Genomic DNA, 23,056 nt, shown 5'->3' with positions numbered 1-23,056 from the left:
CATACTGTTTCTATATCCTATCTTATCAGGCTACATTAAAAAAAAATAGTAACCTGTGCAATGAAACATGGCAGGCGTATTCATTAGGTGGCATAAGAATTTAACTTTCAGGGAGAAATCGGTTCTGAGGTGATGATTCATTGTCGTGGAAATTATCTCGACTCTAAATTGATTTCTTCTCGAGTTACTGTTGTTGAAATTCACCATGTGAATATATCTGCCAAGTTTCATATAATTTTTGATTGTGTGTATGTGGTAGTAAGATATCTTTAGAATAGGTGAAATTGTTGAAACTTTGAATATGGTTAGATGACCTCAAGAGATATACTGTCTGCAGAAATTGTGTTAAATTTAAGCTGATTCTTCTTAGTAAAATTCAACTCTTAACCAATTTCTCCAAACCTTACCTCATCATGAAAAGGTTACCTAAACATATTGCTTGGTTTCATAAAATTCTTGCTGATATTTACATGATGTGTTAACAGAATATCTGTGGAAGGGATCAAGTGAGCACAGTTGGATGAAATTTTGCTGACATGCTTATTGGTTGGCCTCACAATATTAACTGTTGGGAAAAATCTGCTTGCAATGTTGTTTTGTTACAATGGAGACCATCTCAACTTGAAGCAAGTTTCTCCCAAAAGTTAATAGTCTTAGGAAGGGCAGATAAGTACCCCATTGTGCCAGGATTTTAAGATGGATCCCAATTTGGGGAGCATATTCTGTATATTATTGTTAAGGAGTAGTTTAACCAGACCACTGGGGTAATTGATTTATTCAGCTCTTGCAGGCTTGGGTTGAAGGATGCCTTAAGTAGTAAAGTTTCAGTTTTAGTAATGTAAATTAGTTTTTTTAATTTTATAATTTGATTGTATGAAAATGATTATGATTGACAAAATTTTTGTAATTGATTTGCTCTCAGAACTTGACATTTTCGATTATATCTTGGACATTCACACAAGCAACATTTAACCATTAATTTTAAGGTACATCTGTACTTGTGCTAGTGGTCATTTTCCAGTTTTAATTTCACTTTTAGGAAATATCCCACTAAACATAATCACATTACAGGATACTGTACTGTACATTATGGTGATAAGGAAATGTACCAATTATACACAAGAAAAATCCCTCGATTGGAATATCTTAGGAGACTGTGAAACTGATTATTTTATACTAAATTTTAAAAAAATGCCACAGATAAAGCCATACCCCATTCTGTATCACAGCCCAGCGAAGTACCATGGTGGGCTGATACTCAGTCAAAATTAATAAAACTAAAGGATTAACTTAGAAGCTTAATCTTAATAAGAGGTTCAACAAATTGATAAATGACAACATTCACCGGAAGGAAACTTACTGGAAATAATTGCAATATATTAGTAGAAATTGGTTGCTTACGAACAAGAAACAAATACATTTAGATACTTTAGATAAGTTATTCAAGGAAGAACAATTGCAGACAGTATGTATCAAAATCTCCAGCAACATTATGCTGAAAGTAAAGCAAAGATTCAGAACAAAAGGAACAATTGTCAAATCAAGTTATGCTCTATTAAAAGATGAGCAAGATCCTTGACTCCCAAGATATAAGCAACATTACGAGAACACTTCACTAAAGCAGCAACAAGAATCTAGATGAATATTATTGCAAAATAAAAGCTATGACTGAAGCAAACTCACTAAATTTTTAAATGACAGAAGGTAATACTTATGTTACCATAGGAAATTTGGTTTGGAAGAATTGAGGTTTTGCCCTTTCAAACTAACAAATCTGCTTCTTGGCGAGTGAACTTTTGCCATAATCCCCCTTATGGAGGCATTGCCATAAATGCACCTCACATTACTTAAGGTTCTTTGCAACATCCTTAGGTCCATAGTTACAACCCCTTTCATTCGTTTTACTCTACCCCGTTTATATTACTCTTTCTTCCCCCGGACCTTCCACCCCACCCTAACAATTGCATCACACTGCAACTGTAAGGCTTTCCCCCGTTACACTCATCAAACATTTTTCCTCTCGGTTTCCCTTTCAGCGCTGAATGACTTAGAGCCCAGCGCTTAGACTTTGGCCTAAATTTTATGTTCCATTCTATTAACTTGAAAGGGAATCAGAGGATTTTATAATTATTTGTGGCTCAGAAATTTGTTTCCTGAAAGTTGTCATAATGCCATAATTATTCTCACCTCCAAACCAGGAAAAGAACCCAGTAATGTAAACATTGACAAACCAGTTTCCTTAAGTTGCTTTTGCAAGATAAAATGGCAAATGTACGACATATGTTACATATGTAAAAATAAGACATGTAAGGTCTACCCAGTGTGAATCACTGAATAATTAATGTACAACATAGATTCACTATTCTATCTGGAAGATCACATTCAAAGAGTACTTGAACACAATCAAATAACAATAGCTATTTAAATTTATATACAAAAAGCTTATGATACCACTTGGAGATACTCGTATTAAAAACATAACACATTAATATTTTATGTGGTCTCATGCTAATTTTCATTGAATATGCTCTTACAGACAACACCAATTACCTGGCATGTATGTTCTGTATCTTTACCTCACACTTTCATAAACAAAGAACTCGGGGATATCATCTGCCTTTACTACATTGCGCGGATTAGATAGTACTTCCTGGTACTGGTATAGATGCTGACGCCCTTAATTTTAAAAGACTAATGCCAATTTAGCGAACTATCCACCGTTAATGTTTTTTTTCCTGACTTTTATTGGTGTTCATATTTTGTACGTATTTAGTGTATGCTTTTTAAAATTTTTTTATGACCTTTGGTCATCCCTAAATTTAGTTTTACCCTGTTCCAGTTCTCATCTCATGTCATAATTAATATTTAATAATAATAATGATATAAGAAGGGGAAGACGGAAAGATAGTAAAAGAGATAGGTCAGGAGGGAGGTAAAGTAAAGATTATGAATGGGGAAAGTAATAACAGCTTGAGGTCAAACCGCTTAAGATGACTAGATGTTAATTATCCATCATTTGCCCTTCCTTTCGTGACCAAGGCTACAACCACTTTCTTATGCCATGTTAAGTTTGTGTCTAATAAATGAATAATTAATATATATATTAAGTATATATTATATAAAATTATATATATATATATATATATATATATATATATATATATATATATATATATATATATATATATATATATATATATATATATATATATATATATTTTATATATATATACAGGTGTATATATATATATATGTAATCATGAAGGTACAAATGTTGTTTAATATCCAATCCACGCTACTTCCAGAATATCCCCGATGGGGAATTATCACCGAAGGGGAATTTTGTAAGTGATAAATGGATCAGTACCGCCGGGTCTCGATCCCTCGACACAATACTTTACAACAACTGCATAGCTCTTTGTTGGGTGAGTCAGTAGAGCTGCAGAGTGTCACTTGATGGGCCAGAGTTCAATTCCCCAGCCGGCTGATGAAGAGTTTGAGGAATTTATTTCTCGCTATAATGTGGTTCGGATTCCACAATAAGCTGTAGGTCCCATTGCTAAGTAACCAATTGGTTCTTAGCCACGACAACAACTGCAGTCAATGGTCAAACCACTGGTGGCTCAGTGGTTTGACCGTCGACTGCAGTTGTTGGAAACTACCGTGTTGAGGGATCAGGATGCCAGTGGTTTGACTGTTGGCTGGAGTGGTTAGAAAGTATCGTGTCGAGGAATCGGGACCTGGCGGTACTGATTCATTTATCACTTATAAAATTCCCCTTCGGTGATGATTCCCACCGTGGATATTCCCGAAGTAGCGTGAACTGGATATTAAACAACATTTGTAGCTTCTTGATTGTACATATATATTATATATATATATATATATATATATATATTATATTATATATATATATATATATATATATATATTATATATATATATATATATATATATATATATATATATATATATATATATATATATATATATATATATATATATATATATATATATATATATATATATATATATATATATATATATATATATATATATATATATATATATATATATATATATATATATATATATATATATATATATATATATATATATATATATATATATATATATATATATATATATATATATATATATATATATATATATATATATATATATATATATATATAATCAGAAAGCTACAAACGTCCTTTAATATCAGTTTGCTCTACCTCGGAAATAATATATTTTCATATATGTTACCAAAGGGAATTTTTAGTTGATAATAAAGCACGCCGTCCCGTGGGCTCGAGGTGGCCGACTGGGTTAAGCACGTCCCTGTAGTCCTGAGTTCCTGTCCTTCGTTGGTTCGAGCCCACGGGACGGCGTACTTATTATCAACTAAAAATTCCCCTTGGTAACATATATGAAAATATATTATTTCCGAGGTAGAGCGAATTGATATTAAAGGACGTTTGTAGCTTTCTGATTGTATATGAATCATGTTGATGTGATAAAAAGTCATATATATATATACATATATATATATATAGTGTGTGTGTGTGTGTGTGTGTTTGCACTTTAGTACTTGTGACAGAGGGAGTTTACCAGATTATGTGGTAATACAGTGTCTAGAAGAACAAGGATGGGTGTAAATAGGAACAAAGCAAAGGTTGGAGGTATATCTGATCATTATTTGGTTGAAGCGAAAGTTCAAATGGAGGGATGAAAGGTGGCTGTAAATGTAATCAAAACAAGTGAGTTTGATAAGAAGAAAGTGAGAACATAAAGATGCACAGGAGAATGGAGTAGATGAAGGTTTTGTAAAATTCTATGATGGTGTCATAGGCACAGCAGCAGTGATTGTGGGTATAAGAGGTAGGAAGATGGATTAGGAAATGTAAATGGTGGGATTAGGAATTGAAAGGTAAGTGAAGTAAAAAATATTATTGAAAATGCAGTTGGGTGGCAGAAGAGATCAGATACAGGCTTACAGGAGGATGGATAAGGAAGTGAAAAAAAAAGCAGAAAAGAAGGCAAGTAATGAAAAGACAGGGGAAAAGTGAACAATAACTGACAGGAGTGTGAAAAATTGTTCTTCAAGGAAGTAAATTTGGGGAGAATGGATAACGAACAAATAGATATGACAATAACAGATGCTTTCTGAATGAATGAAGTCTTGGGTCGATGGAGTGTTATGAAGAATAGCTGAATGTGGAGGATAAGAGCGAAACAGCTGACAGACACAAGAGTGTAGAGGGTTAGTGTAAGGTTGATAAGTCTTTTGAAAGTAAATGCTGAGGACATAAGGAAAGCAATTAAGAAATTTTAGAATGTAAAAACACCATGCCTTGGTATGGTGGTGATGTGACGGACTGGCTGAGCAGGGTATGTTAGTTATATCTAAACGATGGACAGATTATGAAAGAATGATTGAGAGGAGTTTTTGTTTCATTGTATAAAGGTTGACGTGACTTTAACAATACGGCAGGATTTTGATAGAGACACTTAAACAAGCGATAGAAAGATTTACAAGGGGAAGAGTAGTGTGGGTTAAATAAGGAAGAGTGTGTGCGAATGACTTCCATGGTATGAAAGATATGTGAGAGGTTTGAAAGCAGAGGGAATAAGCTGTATGTGATATACCTTAACTTGGAAAAAGCTAATGTTAGTATCCGTAAAGAAGCAAGGTGGATGGTATAGAGGATATGTGGTGTAGAAAATAGGTTGTAGAGAGCAATTAAGTATTCATGATGAAATGAAGTGTGTCTTCAAATATGCAGAAAGGATAATGACTGACAGGAAGAGTGGCTTTTCAATATCTTTATTTATGAAGTAATGCAAGAAGCCAGAGAAAAGATGCAGATGTAGATTCACAGTTATGAGAAAAAAAAGTCAAAAAAGTGTGCAGTGATGTTTGCAGGCATTACAATACTGACTGGTGATATTGAATAGAAGCAGCAGAAACTAGTGAAAGTGTTTGCAGGGGGAAAAAGCAAGAGCAGAAATATGAGGGTAAAAGCAAAGCAAGGAAGATAGGGCAATAAATATTAGTGAGGATGGTAGAAGAATGAAAACGGTTGATTCGTATTGGTATTTAGGTGTAAATACAATGTATGGTGGTAGACTGAGAGAAGAAATGAGTCACAGAATAAGTGACACAAATAGGGTAACACGGTGTGCACAAAAAATTAGAAGGGGTGTAAAAAATTAAAATAGTGATAAATGTGAAGATACCTAGAACTGGTAGAAAGGTTAGAGTAAGTGAATTAGGTGGACCAAAGTGTCTTGAAACGGTTTTTTCATGTAGAAAGAATGCTTGATTGTAAGTTGTAAAGAGTGTATAATTCAGAAACATCGTGGGAAGGAGAAGAGAAAGACCTAGAAAGGATTTAATATGTGACGTAAAAGAGATCTTAGAAAGGAAGGACCTTGATATCCAGGAAGTGAGAGTATGCATGCAAGATATCAGTGAATGGTGCTGTGTAAGTGTAGGGTGTTTGACTCGTTGCTAATGAAGCTCTTATGTATGAAAGTGTGAATGTAGTTACTGTTGTATTGTTCTTTTCCAAAGATCACCCTTGTTTGGAGAAATGGCTTGATTATACTAATGTATATAAATGCAAACATATATATATATATATATATATATATATATATATATATATATATATATATATATATATATATATATATATATATATATATATATATATATATAGAGAGAGAGAGAGAGAGAGAGAGAGAGAGAGAGAGAGAGAGAGAGAGATATGTGTGTGTATTTCAACACCCGAAGCATCCTATACGAGAGCATAGCAGAAAATCTTAGGTTGACCCAGCTTAGTAGCTGGCCTTGTAATGAAGGACAGCAACATTCCCTGAACCCGAAGGAGTCTAGGACCAACATGTTTTACAAGTTTCAACGCTTGAAAACTGCATGGAAGTTCCACAGGAGATGCAATACGTCATCATTTTGCAGACTTGCGTGACAAAAGGCCTCCTCTAGATGACCTTATCGGAGATACTGAGGTTGTTTGCCGAGTGGATAACTGTGGGAGTTAGATGACTAGATGACTGCTGAAGCTGAACTTCATGGAAGATCACCCAGATCGATCTCCAGTCATTTAATTTGTTAATTTCCTGTTAACTGCACTGCCTCTATGTATGCATTTTTGTTTTTTTTGTAAATTGCTTGATAATATTCATGAGTAATAGCTGTCGGCATAGGGATAAATAAATTGAGCTGTAGAGCAATAATCTTTGATGTTTTCCTTCAAAACTTTAACACTTATGAAAAGAAAAGGCACAGGAACTGTGGAAGTGGTATTGTAGTATGATGCATATATATATATATATATATATATATATATATATATATATATATATATATATATATATATATATATATAATATATTATATATATATATATATATATATATATATATATATATATATATATATATATATATATATATATATATATATATATATATATATATATATATATATATATATATATATATACTAGTTATATATATATTATATATACACTCACTTCACTTCCTGGAAGGAGAGTTGGCTCAACAATCCTTTCATACATTCCCACCTTTGTTTACGTAGAACAATCAAGTATCTTCGCACCCCGTTACCTTTCCCACTTACCTGTTCTGTAACTCACATCCTCAAAATATCACTCGCGAATATTTTGATAAATCAGCTGCTTTCGTTCGTCTACCTTCCATATAAACATTCATTGCTTAACTTTCCTGTTTCCATTCAACTCAGCTTTACTGTTGCTCACATTTAATCTCAGTTTCCTCAGCTTGCAAACAGTTTCAAAGGTTTTTACTACTAGTTTCTGCAGTTCCTCCAGACAGTATATTTTATTGAATACAGAAACCTTGGTTTCTCAAATGAGTCACTCATCTGACCTCCTCATTCCAGACTTCCGATGTTTCCAAGGCAAGAGGGATAGCAGTGTATATTAGCAATGAATGCCCTTCTTCCCAAAAGACCTGTTCCACATGTGGATGCCACGAGATTCAAGTTAAAAAGGTATGTGTCAGGCAGAACGGCGTTTTTTTTTTTTTATGTCTATCCGTCGCAGATTAAAATTAGATGATACTATTTTTCACGGTCTCGTGGTCACCATGATTAAATACAGGCAAATAATGGAATGGCCTATTTTGTGCGTTAGTGATTTCAGTGCTTTCCATAGGGAGTGGTTGAATTCAGTTTCTGGTATTGATTGGCATGACCCAGGAGTTTCGACTTGCTTCTGAATCAGGCTGTGAGGAAATTAGACGCAAGGCCATGCGCAAGTTTAGCGATAGTGTAGACTTGGTATTCCCCAGTTCCCCTGGTGTTGTAATCAGGTTTGGTCTCGTACCAGGTGGGATTTCTGATGATGCTATACTTTTTCTAGTAATTAAAGCTGAACAGGGTGTATCTAGTGTGCCATAATTTTGTTAGGTATATGTAAAAATCTCACGCAGTCTGGAATGGTATTTTGAGTGATTGTTACACTAAAGTTGGGCATACTAGTTTTATGTGGAACATGAGAGTGATTTTTTAAAATGAAAGTTTTGTAAGGAATTCCTTCTCAGTTTTTGAATTATCACATCAAGGACATAGCATGGCTCAATGAAAATGTTTAGCATGCTTAAATGGTGAATCAGGAAGCGAATTATATTTTGAAAAGGAATAGATCTGGTTTGAAAAGGGAATCGCAGCAGAGGTAGAACTTTAAGACTCTTAAGGGCATCACATTATTTAATTCCTCAGGAAAATGTATGGTAATATTTGATTGATAAAATACTAGAAGAATCAATTAGGGAAGAACAGTGTGTGGGTTTATACAAGAAAGATGGTGTGTGGATCAAATTTTTTTTTTTTTATGAAATAGTTACGTGAGAAGTTTGCAAGTAATGGGAAAAGCCCATATGTGCTATGCATGGACTAGGAAAAAGCTTATGATAGAAGTGACAGGCAATGTGGAATGAGTTGAAGATAAGTTGCTGAGAGAGATTAAAAGTTTCTATGACAGAAACGAACTGTATTAGAATATGTAACTGGAGAGTGACTGGTCTGGCGTAAAAGTGTGTATGAGATAAATGTATGTTGCGTTTATTGCATCTCACTATCTTTATTAATGGAGTGATGTGAAAAGCCAGAGAGAGGTCAGTGAATGTAAGTACAAAGCTGTTAAAAAAAATATGTTATTTCAAAAATGTTAGTGTAGGTGGCATGATGCACCAGAGTGTTTTAAGATGCTTTGGCCATATGGAATGTTTGGGGGTCGAAGTGTTGGTGAGAAAAGTATATTATTTAGAAGGGAATACCAAGGAAGTTCTGGATTATATATATATATGTGTGTGTGTGTGTGTGTGTGTGTGTGTGTGTGTATTCACAAATATTAAGCCACAAATATGATTTAATATCAATTCGGTATACGTTAGGCATAACTTACACCCAAAATAATTATAATTGATAAGCCCATGTGCCCCGCCTTGGTCGGGACAGGTGCGCTTATCACTTATAATTTCCTTTGGTTAAAGCTTATTTTCAGGGTATATTGATTTCGATTTTAAACTATTTGTGGCTTAATATACAGAAAAGTTTTGCGCTTATATGTGACGTAGATATATATATATATATATATATATATATATATATATATATATATATATATATATATATATATATATATATATATATATATATATATGTATATATGTATATATATTTTATATATTTATATATATGTGTGTGTGTATGTATAACTGAATCACATTGCATTTATTAAAAATATGGAACGTGATGAATATATATATATAAGCTTGAGTGCTAAAATTACCATGCAAAGTTTTTAGGAAAGAGACACTTGATGGTTATAACTTTATATTGTTGGTTTTGCAACTGTTCGTCACTTTAGTCCTTTACATTAGCTGACCGCACAACCAGTGCTCTTCAACCAGCGTTACAGCGTTTGTAAAGGACTTTAAGTCGTAAAAAGGCTATTTCTTGCTTTATATATTCGTTCATTTTAAGTACTCCATTATTTCTCTTTCCTTCGTGGCATTGCATTATATATATATATATATATATATATATATATATATATATATATATATATATATATATATATATATATATATATATATATATATATATATATATATATATAAGCATGACGTGCTAAAATTACCATGCAAAAGTTTTTATGAAGTCAATTATGTAAGAATGAAGAAATTTACTTGATGGTTATAACTTTATATTGTTGGTTTTGCTTAACATTCCCAACTGTTAGTCACCTTCCACTGGATTGTGGCGCTATTTGCCGGGTCATCTCAGGTGTCACATTCAATTGATCTGCGGCCGATGGTGACCGCACAACCAGTGCTCTTCAACCATGGGTGGCGTTACAGTGTTTGTATAATGGCCTTTCATGGTCTTGGGGTTGATGGTAAAATCACGCTATTTCTCCCTTCTTTATATATTCGTTCATTTTAATTTGCTGTTAATTATATATATATATATTATATGTTGATGATTTATATATATATATATTATTGATTGATTGATTGATTGATTGCTATTTCATTTATATTCATTTTCACTTTCTTCTATTTTCACTCTTCCACACACGAGCAATCTGTTTTTGTTGAGACTTGTTGTTCGAGTTCCTGGCCTTTCGTTTTGTTTGAGAAGAATGTACGGTTGTTAATAATAATAATAATAATAATAATAATAATAATAATAATAATAATAATAATACCCCGTGTGGCTAACATAGTCCTAGATGTTACGAAACGTTTTGAGACTAAGAAATGTTAAAAGAAATCATACTAAGTACATCAAGTGATTTCATGTCAAAGGTTGACTATGATAAGCTTCCACGTTTTCGTTATGGAAATCACAGAGAAAGAAGGAAAGATTCCCAGCGGCTTTTCTAAATTCAGCCCCACTCATCTGCGTAGGAGAGTTTGAAATTCAACTTTCCGAAAGCTGCTGAAAAAGGAAAGGATCAAACTAGCAAGTAACGGGTCCCATCTACTGTGAAAACCAGCCACATATCGACTGAACTCCATTTCGTTTTGGCCTTCTGACCAGGGAAGCTGGTGTCATGAGAACGGTCATTTAGAATTTCATTTACTGCAACAGTGAGACTCAATAATTCTTCTCTTTGTTATTAGCTTGAATTTCAGGTCAGTGGCCCCTGTGAGCTTGTTCCATATGAATAGGGTTCATCTACTGGATAATAATAATAATAATAATAATAATAATAATAATATAATAATAATAATAATAATAATAATTTCATTTACTGCAACAGTGAGCCTCAGTAATTCTTCTCTTTATTATTAGCCCGGTGGGCTTGTTCCATATGAATAGGTTCATCTACTAGATAATAATATAATAATAATAATAATAATAATAATAATAATAATAATAATAATAATAATAATAATAATAATAATAATAACGGAGAAACAAATCCAGTTATATCTGGGTCTATATATTTAAAAAGTAAATCTCTACAAAGAGCTTTCGGGAATCTGTTCAATTTCCCTTTTCAAAGGGGAATTGAGCAGATTCCCGAAAGCTCTTTGTAGAGATTTATTTTTAAATATATGTACCCATACATATCTGTGGATTTGTTCCCCCGTTCCAAGACTCATGCTACTATGAGTATTTTTTAATAATGATAATGATAATAGTGAAAATGCGCGAAATATCATGGAAATGATGCCGACATTTTGGTTCCTGTAAATGTGTAAAAATAGGTTGTGTGTCTCTTATTGCAATTGGACCCCACTTCCGGTATGGGTCCTGTTACTCGGTTTGCTTGTCTGCGATGTTTGAGAACGATAATAAAAACAAATCTCCCGATCAGCGAAGATTATCATTTACACTTGCTTTGTAGACAATTACAAATGCACTGGGTTTTTTTTCTTTTCTTGCTGTAAAATGAGGACAAGAGATTTTGGTCACTCATTTTTTTTTTTCGCAACTGAAGGAATTTTTTTTTTTAAATCGGGTAGATGTTTACAGTATTGAAAATCAGTGCCACATATTTCACATTTTCTTTTATTATTGCTAATGAGATGAAAGTTGTTATGTGAAAGTTGGCTTTGTAGAAATAAACCATAGAAAGGGGCGCTAAATGGCCCGTTTAAGATCAGCGCAAGGGATGTTTGTCCGTTTTCTCAGTCAGAGAAATCACTCATTTGAGGGAGTTTCATATTCATAAGTTTACACACTACGGAATACTAAAAACCTTGCTCATCGTACGCCTGCAATGGCTACCGATGTCGTACAGCAGAGAGATCTCGCAAGGAAAGTCCGTTCAAAAGGCCTTGATTTGCGGTGGGGCCAATCCCCGAAGACTCGCCCAAATTTCCTCCGTTCCGATTGGCCTCCTTGGATGAATGTCAGCAGCGGCGGGGCGTTTGGACGGCGGCAGGAGGCTATTTCAGGTAGGGGAGGAAGTGACGTGCCCAGGGCATCGTCTCTTAAAATAGGTTGTTTCTGGTGTTGTGGGCCCTGGGCGTAGGGCCGGGCAGTGGGCGCTAGGAGCGGGGCCGCGAGGTGTGTTGTCACTCCACAGGGTCGCGAGCAGCATGATGAGAGGACCTACTTACGACGACGGCTACATAACAAGGAAGATGTCTTCCTTGCACGGCCCTACTTTCGCACCTCCTGGAGGTGTCGGCTCCTACGGACGCCCACCCATGGGCGGCTACATGCAGGTACGTCAAAAACCGCCACGCCTTGCCCTTAATCCCACCATAATAACCCCTCTCGAGTCCCCATGTATGTTGAGTACACATCTCTCCCCGCCCTCAATAAAGTGCCTGTTTGCAGTGAGAGAAGATTCAGATCGACTACAGTGTATGCACAGTTGTGTGACTTTCGCAGAACTGGCGAGAAATGTTTCAAAAGGCTGTATTGGTATCACATCATTTACAATGTAAAGGTTCCTGCCACTTCTGTGTGACGAGTGATTGTGTGGTAATGATCCTCATTCAACCTCCGCTCTTCCTTCCCTCTCTCCCTTTTCTCCCTTCCTGATCAACGTGTGCCAGGAATAGAAGGCCTTGAGATTTCCTAAACTTCATTCGATCTCAATCATTCACATCCATCAAAATTCATGGATCCATGACTGAAGAACATTCATCCGGCTTTTCCAACAAGATCTATTTTTTGTTCCTTATTTGATTCCCAGCATGGCACAGCCTTTCGTGCCTTTTAGACTTCCTCTGCTCCCCTCTCTGTTATACGCTTACATTCATGAACTCCTACATCATGAGAATATACCCAATACCGTCAATAGCACACCTGGGTATTTGACTTCGATCTACGCCCACACACACACATCCACTAAACACTCCTAAGCTTTCGGGGGTCTGGCTTCTTTTCTGTCCCTCGGCGACACTACCCCCGGCACCTAATAAGGTGGCATTCTCTGCCAAATGGACGACGGTATGGTTGCGTTTTGTCTGACTAATGCATCGATCCATTTTCCTGGTGCCATCACTGCTAATCGCACGTTCGGAGGGCAAATGGCGCCAGTGAAGAAGGTTAATGATGAAAAATGCCATCCAGAAGGAAGTGTGAAGTTCCTCTGCAGAGAAAAATGTGTTACGTAAAGAGGGAAGGAAACCTATCTGCACTGAACGCCACCAGCTGAGAAAATGTACGTGTGTCTGAGGAAGGCGATTAGTGAAGTTCAGTAAAAATAGTAAAGTCATGTGTTAAATGCAAAGCCTACTGTTCAGTATAAGTGGATGTGTGCACACACGCATACACACACATACAAGCATACACACACAGACACATATATATAGCCTATATATGTACATATACACATACATACACACATGCGTGCATACGTACCTATATGTTTGTGCACCCGCATACAGTAGTACTCTTACTTTAAACAGTTATGTACAACTACATTTGCATAATAGTTTTCATATGCACATATACACACGTACACATATGTATAAATATTAAATGGGAAAGCCCTGTAGTGGCAGTTTTTTTAATGTGAAAGCAATACATATATATATATATATATATATACATACATACATATATATATATATATATATTTATATAAAATACAAAACCATCTGTACAACCTCCATAATATTGAAATCTGGATTTGTCAGCTGACGTCATAGTAAATTTAAGGCCTCAGTCACAGAACATTAATTTTATAAATTTATTATATATATATATATATATATATATATATATATATATATATATATATATATATATATATATATATATATATATATATATATATATACATACATATACATACATACATATACATATACATATACAATGTGTGTTTGTGTATGTGTGTACTGTATGTAGTGAATTTTCTATATTTATTGAATGATTAGCCAGTGACAGACAGCCCAATCCTTGTCAATCCTAGACCGGAGAGAAAAAAAATGAGGGGGGGGGAAGGATAAGACATTAGGAGTTAAGCTCGAAGGATTCTACGGATTTACCATCCATAGGATGGAAAGTTATATGAGTAGGGAAAAGAGAAGCAGGAAGAGAGTCCTAAAGTTTGGCAGCAGATGGGAAATAACAGTCCCCGAACCTTGCAGTCAGACTAGACATAAGAAGATTTATCCTGACAGGTTTTGACGAAGCTGCCTGAGAGGAGCAGGAACGTTCCTTAAGGCAACAAGAAAACATTGGGTCATATATACAGTATATATATATATGTATATATATATGTATATATATATGTATGTATGTATATACATACATGCATACATATATATACATACATACACAGACCTTTTTGTATCTCATACGTTTTATTCGTGGATCTTTTTAAAATCTTTACTGCTTTCGAAAAGGACCTAAATCATCTGTCAGGTAACTCCCACAATTGAAGCACGGTTCAGCTTTCCGCCTTTGAATATGAAGCCGAATTCTACTCATAATTCGGCATGCATTAACTGGCCCGTAATGAAAGCCTGTATTTTATGCTGGTTATCACAAAAGTACTGTAAACAAAGCACTGTTGATCCTGAATACCAGGAGAATAATGACACGTACAGTTACTGAAAGTCACTGGTCAAGTCAAAATAAGTTTTGTGGCAGAATCCAGTCAAATGCTGTCTTAATGGCTGTGAAATTCATTCAGGATAAAATATAAAAATCATTATAATAATGGTTATTATCCGCTGGCAGCACTGATGCCTAAGTGCATGTCTTGAATTTTCTGGTTGACTTTGAGAGTAGAGAAACCAGTCCTTTCCTCGTATATTCTATTTTTGTCTCACATATAGTATCGCTGGGTACATTCTATTATAATTGCAGGTCATAATCATTTATCTTGACACCAAAAAATGAAGTCGGACCGAAAGGATTACAATCTTACACACACACTGACAACCCAGTGCCTGCGTCTGTGCATTCCCTGGCTTCTTTCCACAAATGCTGACTTGTAAACAAAACAGGATGGTCATGTAGTCACAAAAGCTTCTCGGTCATGCCTCAGTGTATGCTTCGCTGTACTCAGGCACTGCTTGATTTGTTGTTAATTTATTTACAAAACACTGGCTCTCTACTTTAATGTTGTTTGGTGTCCAGCAAAGTAATTACGTTCTGATTCTTCAACGATTTTGTGGTTGCAGCAGGGGACTGAATGCACTCAGTTTTAAGGAGAACTTGTTTCACTCCAACTTTTCTTGATTCGTTACCTGGTATCACGTAATATAATTACGTTCTAATTCTTCAACGATTTTGTGGTTGCAGCAGGGGACTGAATGCACTCAGTTTTAAGGAGAACTTGTTTCACTCCAACTTTTCCTGATTCGTTACCTGATATCACGTAATATCACCAGATTTTAAGGTCTCCGTGAGGCTATACTCTAAAATATACTTCATATTAGTCGCCTTTTACGAATTCCTGTCGTTGGTTGACTATTATCAGCATTTTCACCTTTCTTCTATTCGACCAGTTCGTGTAGTTCGACTTCTTAATCTAATCCTCCCCTGCTCCGTCTCTTTAGCTCTTTGGATCCTTTCAGAATCTTGCACCAAATCACGTTCCTTTTCCACCTGTATCCACGCCAGGTGAGTCACCCATATCTCTCTCTCTCTCTCTCTCTCTCTCTCTCTCTCTCATGGAGTTGCAAAGTTGTATACCTTATCTCTCTCTCTCTCTCTCTCTCTCTCTCTCTCTCTCTCTCTCTCTCTCTCTCTCACATGGAGTTGCAAAGTTGTATACCTTTTGGATGATACATGTGTATGAACCAGAGGTATTTATTGATAGGTCACTGTGAGTGCCTCATGCAACTTATCGATGTCTACACAGTTTGCAATGTCATGTGGTTTTCTTTCCTTTTCCAAAATGAATTGACTCTCTTGAACCTATCAGAAGTGTTGTCCTGTCAATCCACTTGAATTAGGTGATTTTTGGGTGATTTTTAAGCAATGTTAAGGGTTTTCCCTAAAGCCTTGTGTCTTCTAACACGAGAGCAAACCATTTCCTTGTTGCTTCAAGAAGTAATCCACTGCTTTTCAATTTCATTCCAAAGTCATCTTTTGACTTCAGCATTTCCGTATATTCTTGCACACATACCACATTTAAAGTCATGCTTTTTTAGTTATTACCTTTTTCCGTCATTCCCTTTCCATTCTCATATCACTTTATCTTTTACATACTTCCATTTTATCCTTCATTTATTCTTCCTTTCCTATCTCCCATTCCTTGTATTTTTCCTCTTCTCGTTCCTTTCCCTCTACACCACGGTACATGTCTGTGAGCGAGAGAATGCGACCGAATTATGCCCGACCTCATCCCTCTAAATATAACCTCCAACTGACTTCCCTCACTTTTAATAATAGATCATAATCTTATGGTCTTGTTTTCTTTGTATATTCCTTGATCTAACGTTAATGGAGATGATACGATATTTATCTGTTTCTAAAAATCACTCTTAATATCAGTTGTATCACAGTTAACTATGAATTAAAATTCGGCCAGAATTAACCTTGAAGTAGTAACTAACGTTTCTTGATGGCTGATAAATGATTTCCTCTAATTCATCATGAAATAAGAGAACTAACAAATAACCAGCAATAACTTTATACTTTAAGCATTATTTGAATATCCATATTGCATTTTTATAATGCTTTCAAATCGCTCCTCCATAACTGTGTTAAAAACGTAAAGAAACAAATTCTTTTTGTCGAGTTCAAAGCTCCGTCAAAATTGTAGGAAGCGAGAAAGAAAAATCGTAGCAATTTCCAGCGAATGATTTTAGGAAATTCAAGAGAATCATTTTTTTCTATTTTATTTTAGAATAATTCCACCGACTCGACGACGCTCTCCCAGTCGCCAGTTGGAGGTTGAAAATTGCAATATGGATTTCCTAAAGTATTGTATATATATTTTTTTTTTGTATAACGTTATCCAATGTCTCTCTGCAGGATCCATATGGCTACGACTACGTCCCAAGGGTTTGTCTATTAGTCATATGAATTGCATTAGTGGTAATAGAAGTGGTTGTGAATGTTATTAGTGCCTTTATAGGGTCTTCTCACAGGTCTTGGTGGTATGAAATGCATTTTTTTTTCTCTCAAGCAGACCCAATGATTATTTCAAGACGTATTCTATTCATTTTTCTTTTTTTTTTGGTTTTCCTTCATTGACCCGTTTTCGAGAAATCGACCACATATGTGATTTCCCGGAAAGACATTAATTTCCCCCTCAGTGTTTCACCGTTGTCAGAACAGTTTTGTTGGTGTTTTCCCCCTTTTTCCTTTTGGTTGTTGATTATTTGCCCCCTTCCACCCTCCCTGTAAAGACATCCTTGCACCACACACACAATGGTGCAAATTGTTGAAGTGTAAAACGAAAGCATAAATATAAAGAAAACAAGTAATAATTCTTTTGGCTTCCTATCGCGTGTCAAATGACATTTATTTTCTTTTGCATTTCCACCATCATGTGTCCAGGTTCTCGCATAGTTTGCCAATTATGAAAACAAAAATAATATGAGAAAATGAAAGCTAATAGTTTTCTAGTATTATAGCGAGTGTGTGTATTCTAGAAGCTTTATAAAAATCACGAGCTAAATTTCGAGTGCCGTAGATTGTCAGCATTTTTTTGTGTTGTGTTTTTTAGTGGGAATCAGGTGTCATTTCTACGTCACATTAACTGATTAGCGAATGGTTTCGAAATGCAGGTTCATCGGTCGTAAAACTTGACCCAGAACTCGAAAGGAAGAAAAGAAGAAGAAGAATCTTATCCACGGAAATGTTTACGTACGAGACGTGTAGCAGTTTTGGGGATCGATCGCGAAACGTGTTTCGTGACAGCGTTCGTATATCCGTGACTAATGTCCGCCGATACTGGAACGATTACATTATATGAACTTTATAATGTTATTCGCAGTGACCGATGATGAATCGTGCGAAATTATACTTTTCTCTGGACAGTTTCGAAAATTGGTAAACAAATCCGTGGATAGAAATTTTGCTCTGGAAATTGTTTTAATATTTATCTCATGAATGTTAATGATATAAGTTTTACTTCCGTGTCATATTTCATAACTAGAATATAATTTATTTTTGTGCATATATTATTAATGATATAAGTTTTACTTCCATATCATATTTCATAACTAGAATATCATTTATTTTTGTGCTTACATGTGTCCATATCTATCTATCTATCTATCTATCTATATGTGTGTATTTTATGTGTTTGTACGGATGTATGCAATGCGTGCGTCTGTTTATGAGAGAGAGAGAGAGAGAGAGAGAGAGAGAGAGAGAGAGAGAGAGAGAGAGAGAGAGAGAGAGAGAGAGAGAGAGAGAGCTACTTGATAATCGAAATATAGCAAATATTGCGACAACTATTCTATTCGAAACTGAATACTGTACAGCAACTGATACTTGAATTTGTGATGTTTAGTATCGTGGGGGCAAAAAATCGCTGGTATATCATGTTACAAATATTTCCTCTTTATTGTATACTATCTATGAAATTCAACTTTGCCTTTGTCTTCCGCGTAAAGTGTAACAAGTAAGACACAATAAATATGGAAATAAAAGAATTGATTAAACCAAGTTTTGCAAACTTGACTGGAATATATTGAACCCCCAACATCAGGAAGAAAACTCTGCTGTAAGCACGCTTGGTTTCATCCATCGAATCTTAGGCTACTTGAAAAATATGGCCAGCCTGACATCAGAATAGTCCCTAGCCTTGCTTTATCAATCAATAGTTATTTGTGGATTTAGGTGCTCTATCAACGGGGTCGAGCATTGCGTTAGAGCTGAAGGGTAAATAGTCAGTGGAAGTTGTAAGTCAAGATCTCTAGAAGAGAGAGAGAGAGAGAGAGAGAGAGAGAGAGAGAGAGAGAGAGAGAGAGAGAGAGAGAGAGAGAGAGGATGCAGGTGTTAAACCTTTATAGATTATCATGTTAATGCCATTTGGAAAATAACAAACTTATTGAAATATTTTTAAAAGGTAGACTAAACATCATCTTTGCTAGGCTGTTGCCAAGCAACTTGATGCATTTGGAGTTTGGATTTTTAAATGGAATAATATTTAAAATCAAATTTTGAAAGCTTTCCTCGTCACTTGCTGAAATTCACAGACTCATCAGTCATTTTACTGCCATGCCTGAACTGTGTCATAAATGAGCGGTATTAAAAAGTTAAAAATGTTGACAAATGTAAAAGATCGTATTGTGATTCCAATACAGTTATAAATGTTGAGCTTGTTATCATCATTATTATAATGGGTAACGAGGTTACCAAGTGCTTTACTATTTTTAGTTCCTCGTTGGACAGGTCGGTATAGTTCTCGGCTAGCACACTGCTGGGCTCGCGTTCGAATCCCCGGCCGGCCAATGAAGAATTAGAGGAATTTATTTCTGGTGATAGAAATTCATTTCTCGGTATAATGTGGTTCGGATTCCACAATAAGCTGTAGGTCCCGTTGCTAGGTAACCAGTTGGTTCTTAGCCACGTAAAATAAGTCTAATCCTTCGGGCCAGCCCTAGGAGAGCTGTTAATCAGCTCAGTGGTCTGGTTAAACTAAGTTATACTTAACTCTTACATATTCACTTGTCACCAAAATGGTTGCAAAAGTAAATCAACTTTGGATGATATCACCATAGACTTTTTAGAATTATGTTCAAGGATATTGATTTAGAAAAACAGTGAACATTATGACACTGAGACAAACGCGAGTCTCTCTGGGGAATAGGAAGAGCGATGTCTGTTAAAACACCGCAGGTATATCATTGCATACTGATTGGAACCTTACTGACCTTCGGATAAAATAAGTCATTAATACGATATTTCCCCTATCTTTTGCCGTGGCGAGGATCAAGAATGCAACTAAAATTCTCGTTGGGGCGGCACAGCTTCTGAAATAACATTGTTTTCAAATGGAATGTTAGTAAAACCTGTTTCATTTGTCTGAAATAGATTTTAGGGGACTGCGACAATTTGTGATTTTCGTAAGTATGTTTGTACAGCAGATATATAGTTCTAAGTCTGGTATGCTTGCTGTTTGTTTATTTGTCATTTAAACAAAGTGAACTCTTCATGGTCCCTAACCAACTGCGTTAAGGCCCTTCCGAGATCTTCTTCTACATTATTTACTATAAATAAATGAACCCACAAGAACAATCCTGGCAGCAGGTTTGCGGAAACAATATTGTAATTGTTCTGGCTCGCCATGTCTTAAATCTCTCCTCGTCTGACGTCTGCTGTTAAGAAGTAAACAGCGTTAGAGTTTTAACACTGATTGAAAGATGTCAGTATGATTTGGGAATCCAAGATAGACTTCAGTTTTAGTTGTTGAATTCATGAAGTTTTTAATTATCCTCAATTTGGATTTATTTGAGGGATTGACCTGAGACAAATTTCCGGTCAATAAATTTGATAATCATCATCCAGCTTTATATTCTGAAACTTTTAAATCAGTTGACTTGGCTATAAAGAAACATTATAAAACATAAAACCAATAATTCGAGCTGTGAATTAAATTAAAATCCCAATAGAAACGAAAATGTTATAAAAAATTAATGATTTTATCTTTAAAAAACTTAAGAAGGCAGGGATGGTAGGATTAGGGAACTACTGTGAAAAAGAAAACAAAGTTTATGAAGTTCAGATGGCTGACTGTGTCTGTTAGTGTAGGTCAGTGCTGAATCGCTAGCATCTGCGTATTTGTGATAAATTAAGGGAAAAGGAAATACGAATTGAGTATTTGGACAGGCAAAGAGTTGTGTAACTGTCAGGCAGGAAAAAAAAATTCTTCATACCTATTAAGGAAGCTTTGCAATGCTAGATTACCTACTGAGCAATCCGGTCGATGGATTATTCCACAATCGATGGTCGGAGATTTTATCAGTCCATACAGTTCATTTATTCCTTAATTCATGTTTGTTGAATCATTTATTTACTGGATTATTGATTTTGTAATGAAGTATGTGCTTAATTTTTATAACAGCTATGTTACTGTCCGTTTGTTTCATTGAAAATTGTCAGGCATTTAGATATCAGTTCAATATGTAGAGCTTACCATGTGACAGATTACGGCGCCAAACAAATAGGTAGAATTCCATTTACACGACCTTCACGAGAAAGCTTCCTTATTCAACCCGAGTTCGCTTCAAAGTCTTATCGAATGAAAACTGATCTGATTTCGCGTTTAGAATAACAAATATATAGCTTGCATCTTTTCCTATTAAGAGTCAGTTTTTCGTATAGATTTATACATTGCCTTTACGGTTGATATACTTTCCCCTTTGTTTAATGATACGCTTGTCATTACTAAACCTTGAACATGAAAGGAAGATCAAATGAAGGAACCCCCAACCACCATTAGTTTGGGATGAGGTTAGTGACAGGTGTTTCCAAAAACTGTGAAGAAATCGAGAAGTTGCAAGGTCATTGTGGTTACATATATATATATATATATATATATATATATATATATATATATATATATATATATATATATATATATATATATATATGTGTGTGTGTGTGTGTGTGTGTGTGTGTGTGTGTGTGTGTGTGCATAAAACCTAATGCCCAAGTGAACACATGTAAATCTTTATACTGCATATATATATATATATATATATATATATATATATATATATATATATATATATATATATATATATATATATATATATATATATATATATATATGGGTATGTTTGTGTTTGAAAATGGGAAAAATAAAGTAAAGTGCTTGTCAGAAGTGAACGCATGTTTACTAAATTATCATTCAACTGCTAATCCAGTATAAGGTGAGAAAATAAGGAAGAAGGGAGAGTCAAAATTATAAAAAAAAAAAAATGATTTAAGGAGGATGAGTAGCAAGAGGAAGTAAAGAGGGTATACACGGTGAGGTTGGTTAGTAGGTAACTCGACACCATCTCGGCCAGAAATACTTAGCTAGTTGGTGCTGGCCAGCCTGCTGATAGCACTCCTCCCCCCTCCTCCTACCTCCTCCCCTCCCTCCCCTCAGCCGGTCCCTGCGCGCACCTTTTTCTCCTTACCTTCCAACTTATCTTTCCCCTTTTTCTTTCTTTCTTTCTCCCCAACTCTCTCTCTCTCTCTCTCTCCTCTCTCAATTTTTTTCCATCATTATTTTACTTATAAATAAATGTGTGTGAGTGTGTGGAAAGTTCGTGTAATGTTTTTAGCATAAAGTCAGTGACCACATCGTGTCATTCCTATTCTTTTCTTGCATATTGTTTAATACAAAGCTTCTTTGAATCAACAGTAGTTTTTAGGTTCGGGCTTCCTTTTAAATGAATGCACTCTCTGTAAGACAGTTGTTTAGACCACAACACAAGGAATATTACAGGTACAGTACATGTAAATTATACATCCCAGATCTCCAGATGAGGGGTAATTTCCCCTTTGAATACAGACCACAACCAATTATTATTATTATTATTATTATTATTATTATTATTATTATTATTATTATTATTATTATTATTCTCCCATCAGGATTTT

At 35.1% G+C, this 23,056-nt stretch overlaps 1 protein-coding gene across 50 annotated transcripts in view; it reads left to right on the top strand.

Moving 5' to 3' along the window:
• The first annotated feature begins 12,534 nt into the window (after positions 1–12,534).
• Positions 12,535–23,056, top strand: part of LOC136830746 (enolase-phosphatase E1-like) — a 104,354-nt gene continuing 93,832 nt past the window's right edge. For 6 of the 50 annotated variants that reach the window (XM_067090601.1, XM_067090575.1, XM_067090560.1 and 3 more), the window contains exon 1: positions 12,540–12,759. In XM_067090601.1, the coding sequence (XP_066946702.1) occupies positions 12,631–12,759 (129 nt within the window). In that variant the 5' untranslated portion in view covers positions 12,540–12,630. Of the gene's footprint in view, positions 12,760–17,482; positions 17,513–23,056 lie in introns of all 50 variants that reach the window. The other 44 variants (XM_067090594.1, XM_067090587.1, XM_067090580.1 and 41 more) reach the window with 18 other exon arrangements.

The sequence above is a fragment of the Macrobrachium rosenbergii genome, chromosome 47 (genome assembly GCF_040412425.1).
Source record: "Macrobrachium rosenbergii isolate ZJJX-2024 chromosome 47, ASM4041242v1, whole genome shotgun sequence".
NCBI classification, from domain to species: Eukaryota; Metazoa; Arthropoda; class Malacostraca; order Decapoda; family Palaemonidae; genus Macrobrachium; species Macrobrachium rosenbergii.
Note: the sequence above shows the minus strand (reverse complement) of the source record. Positions and strands in the feature narration are given on the sequence as shown.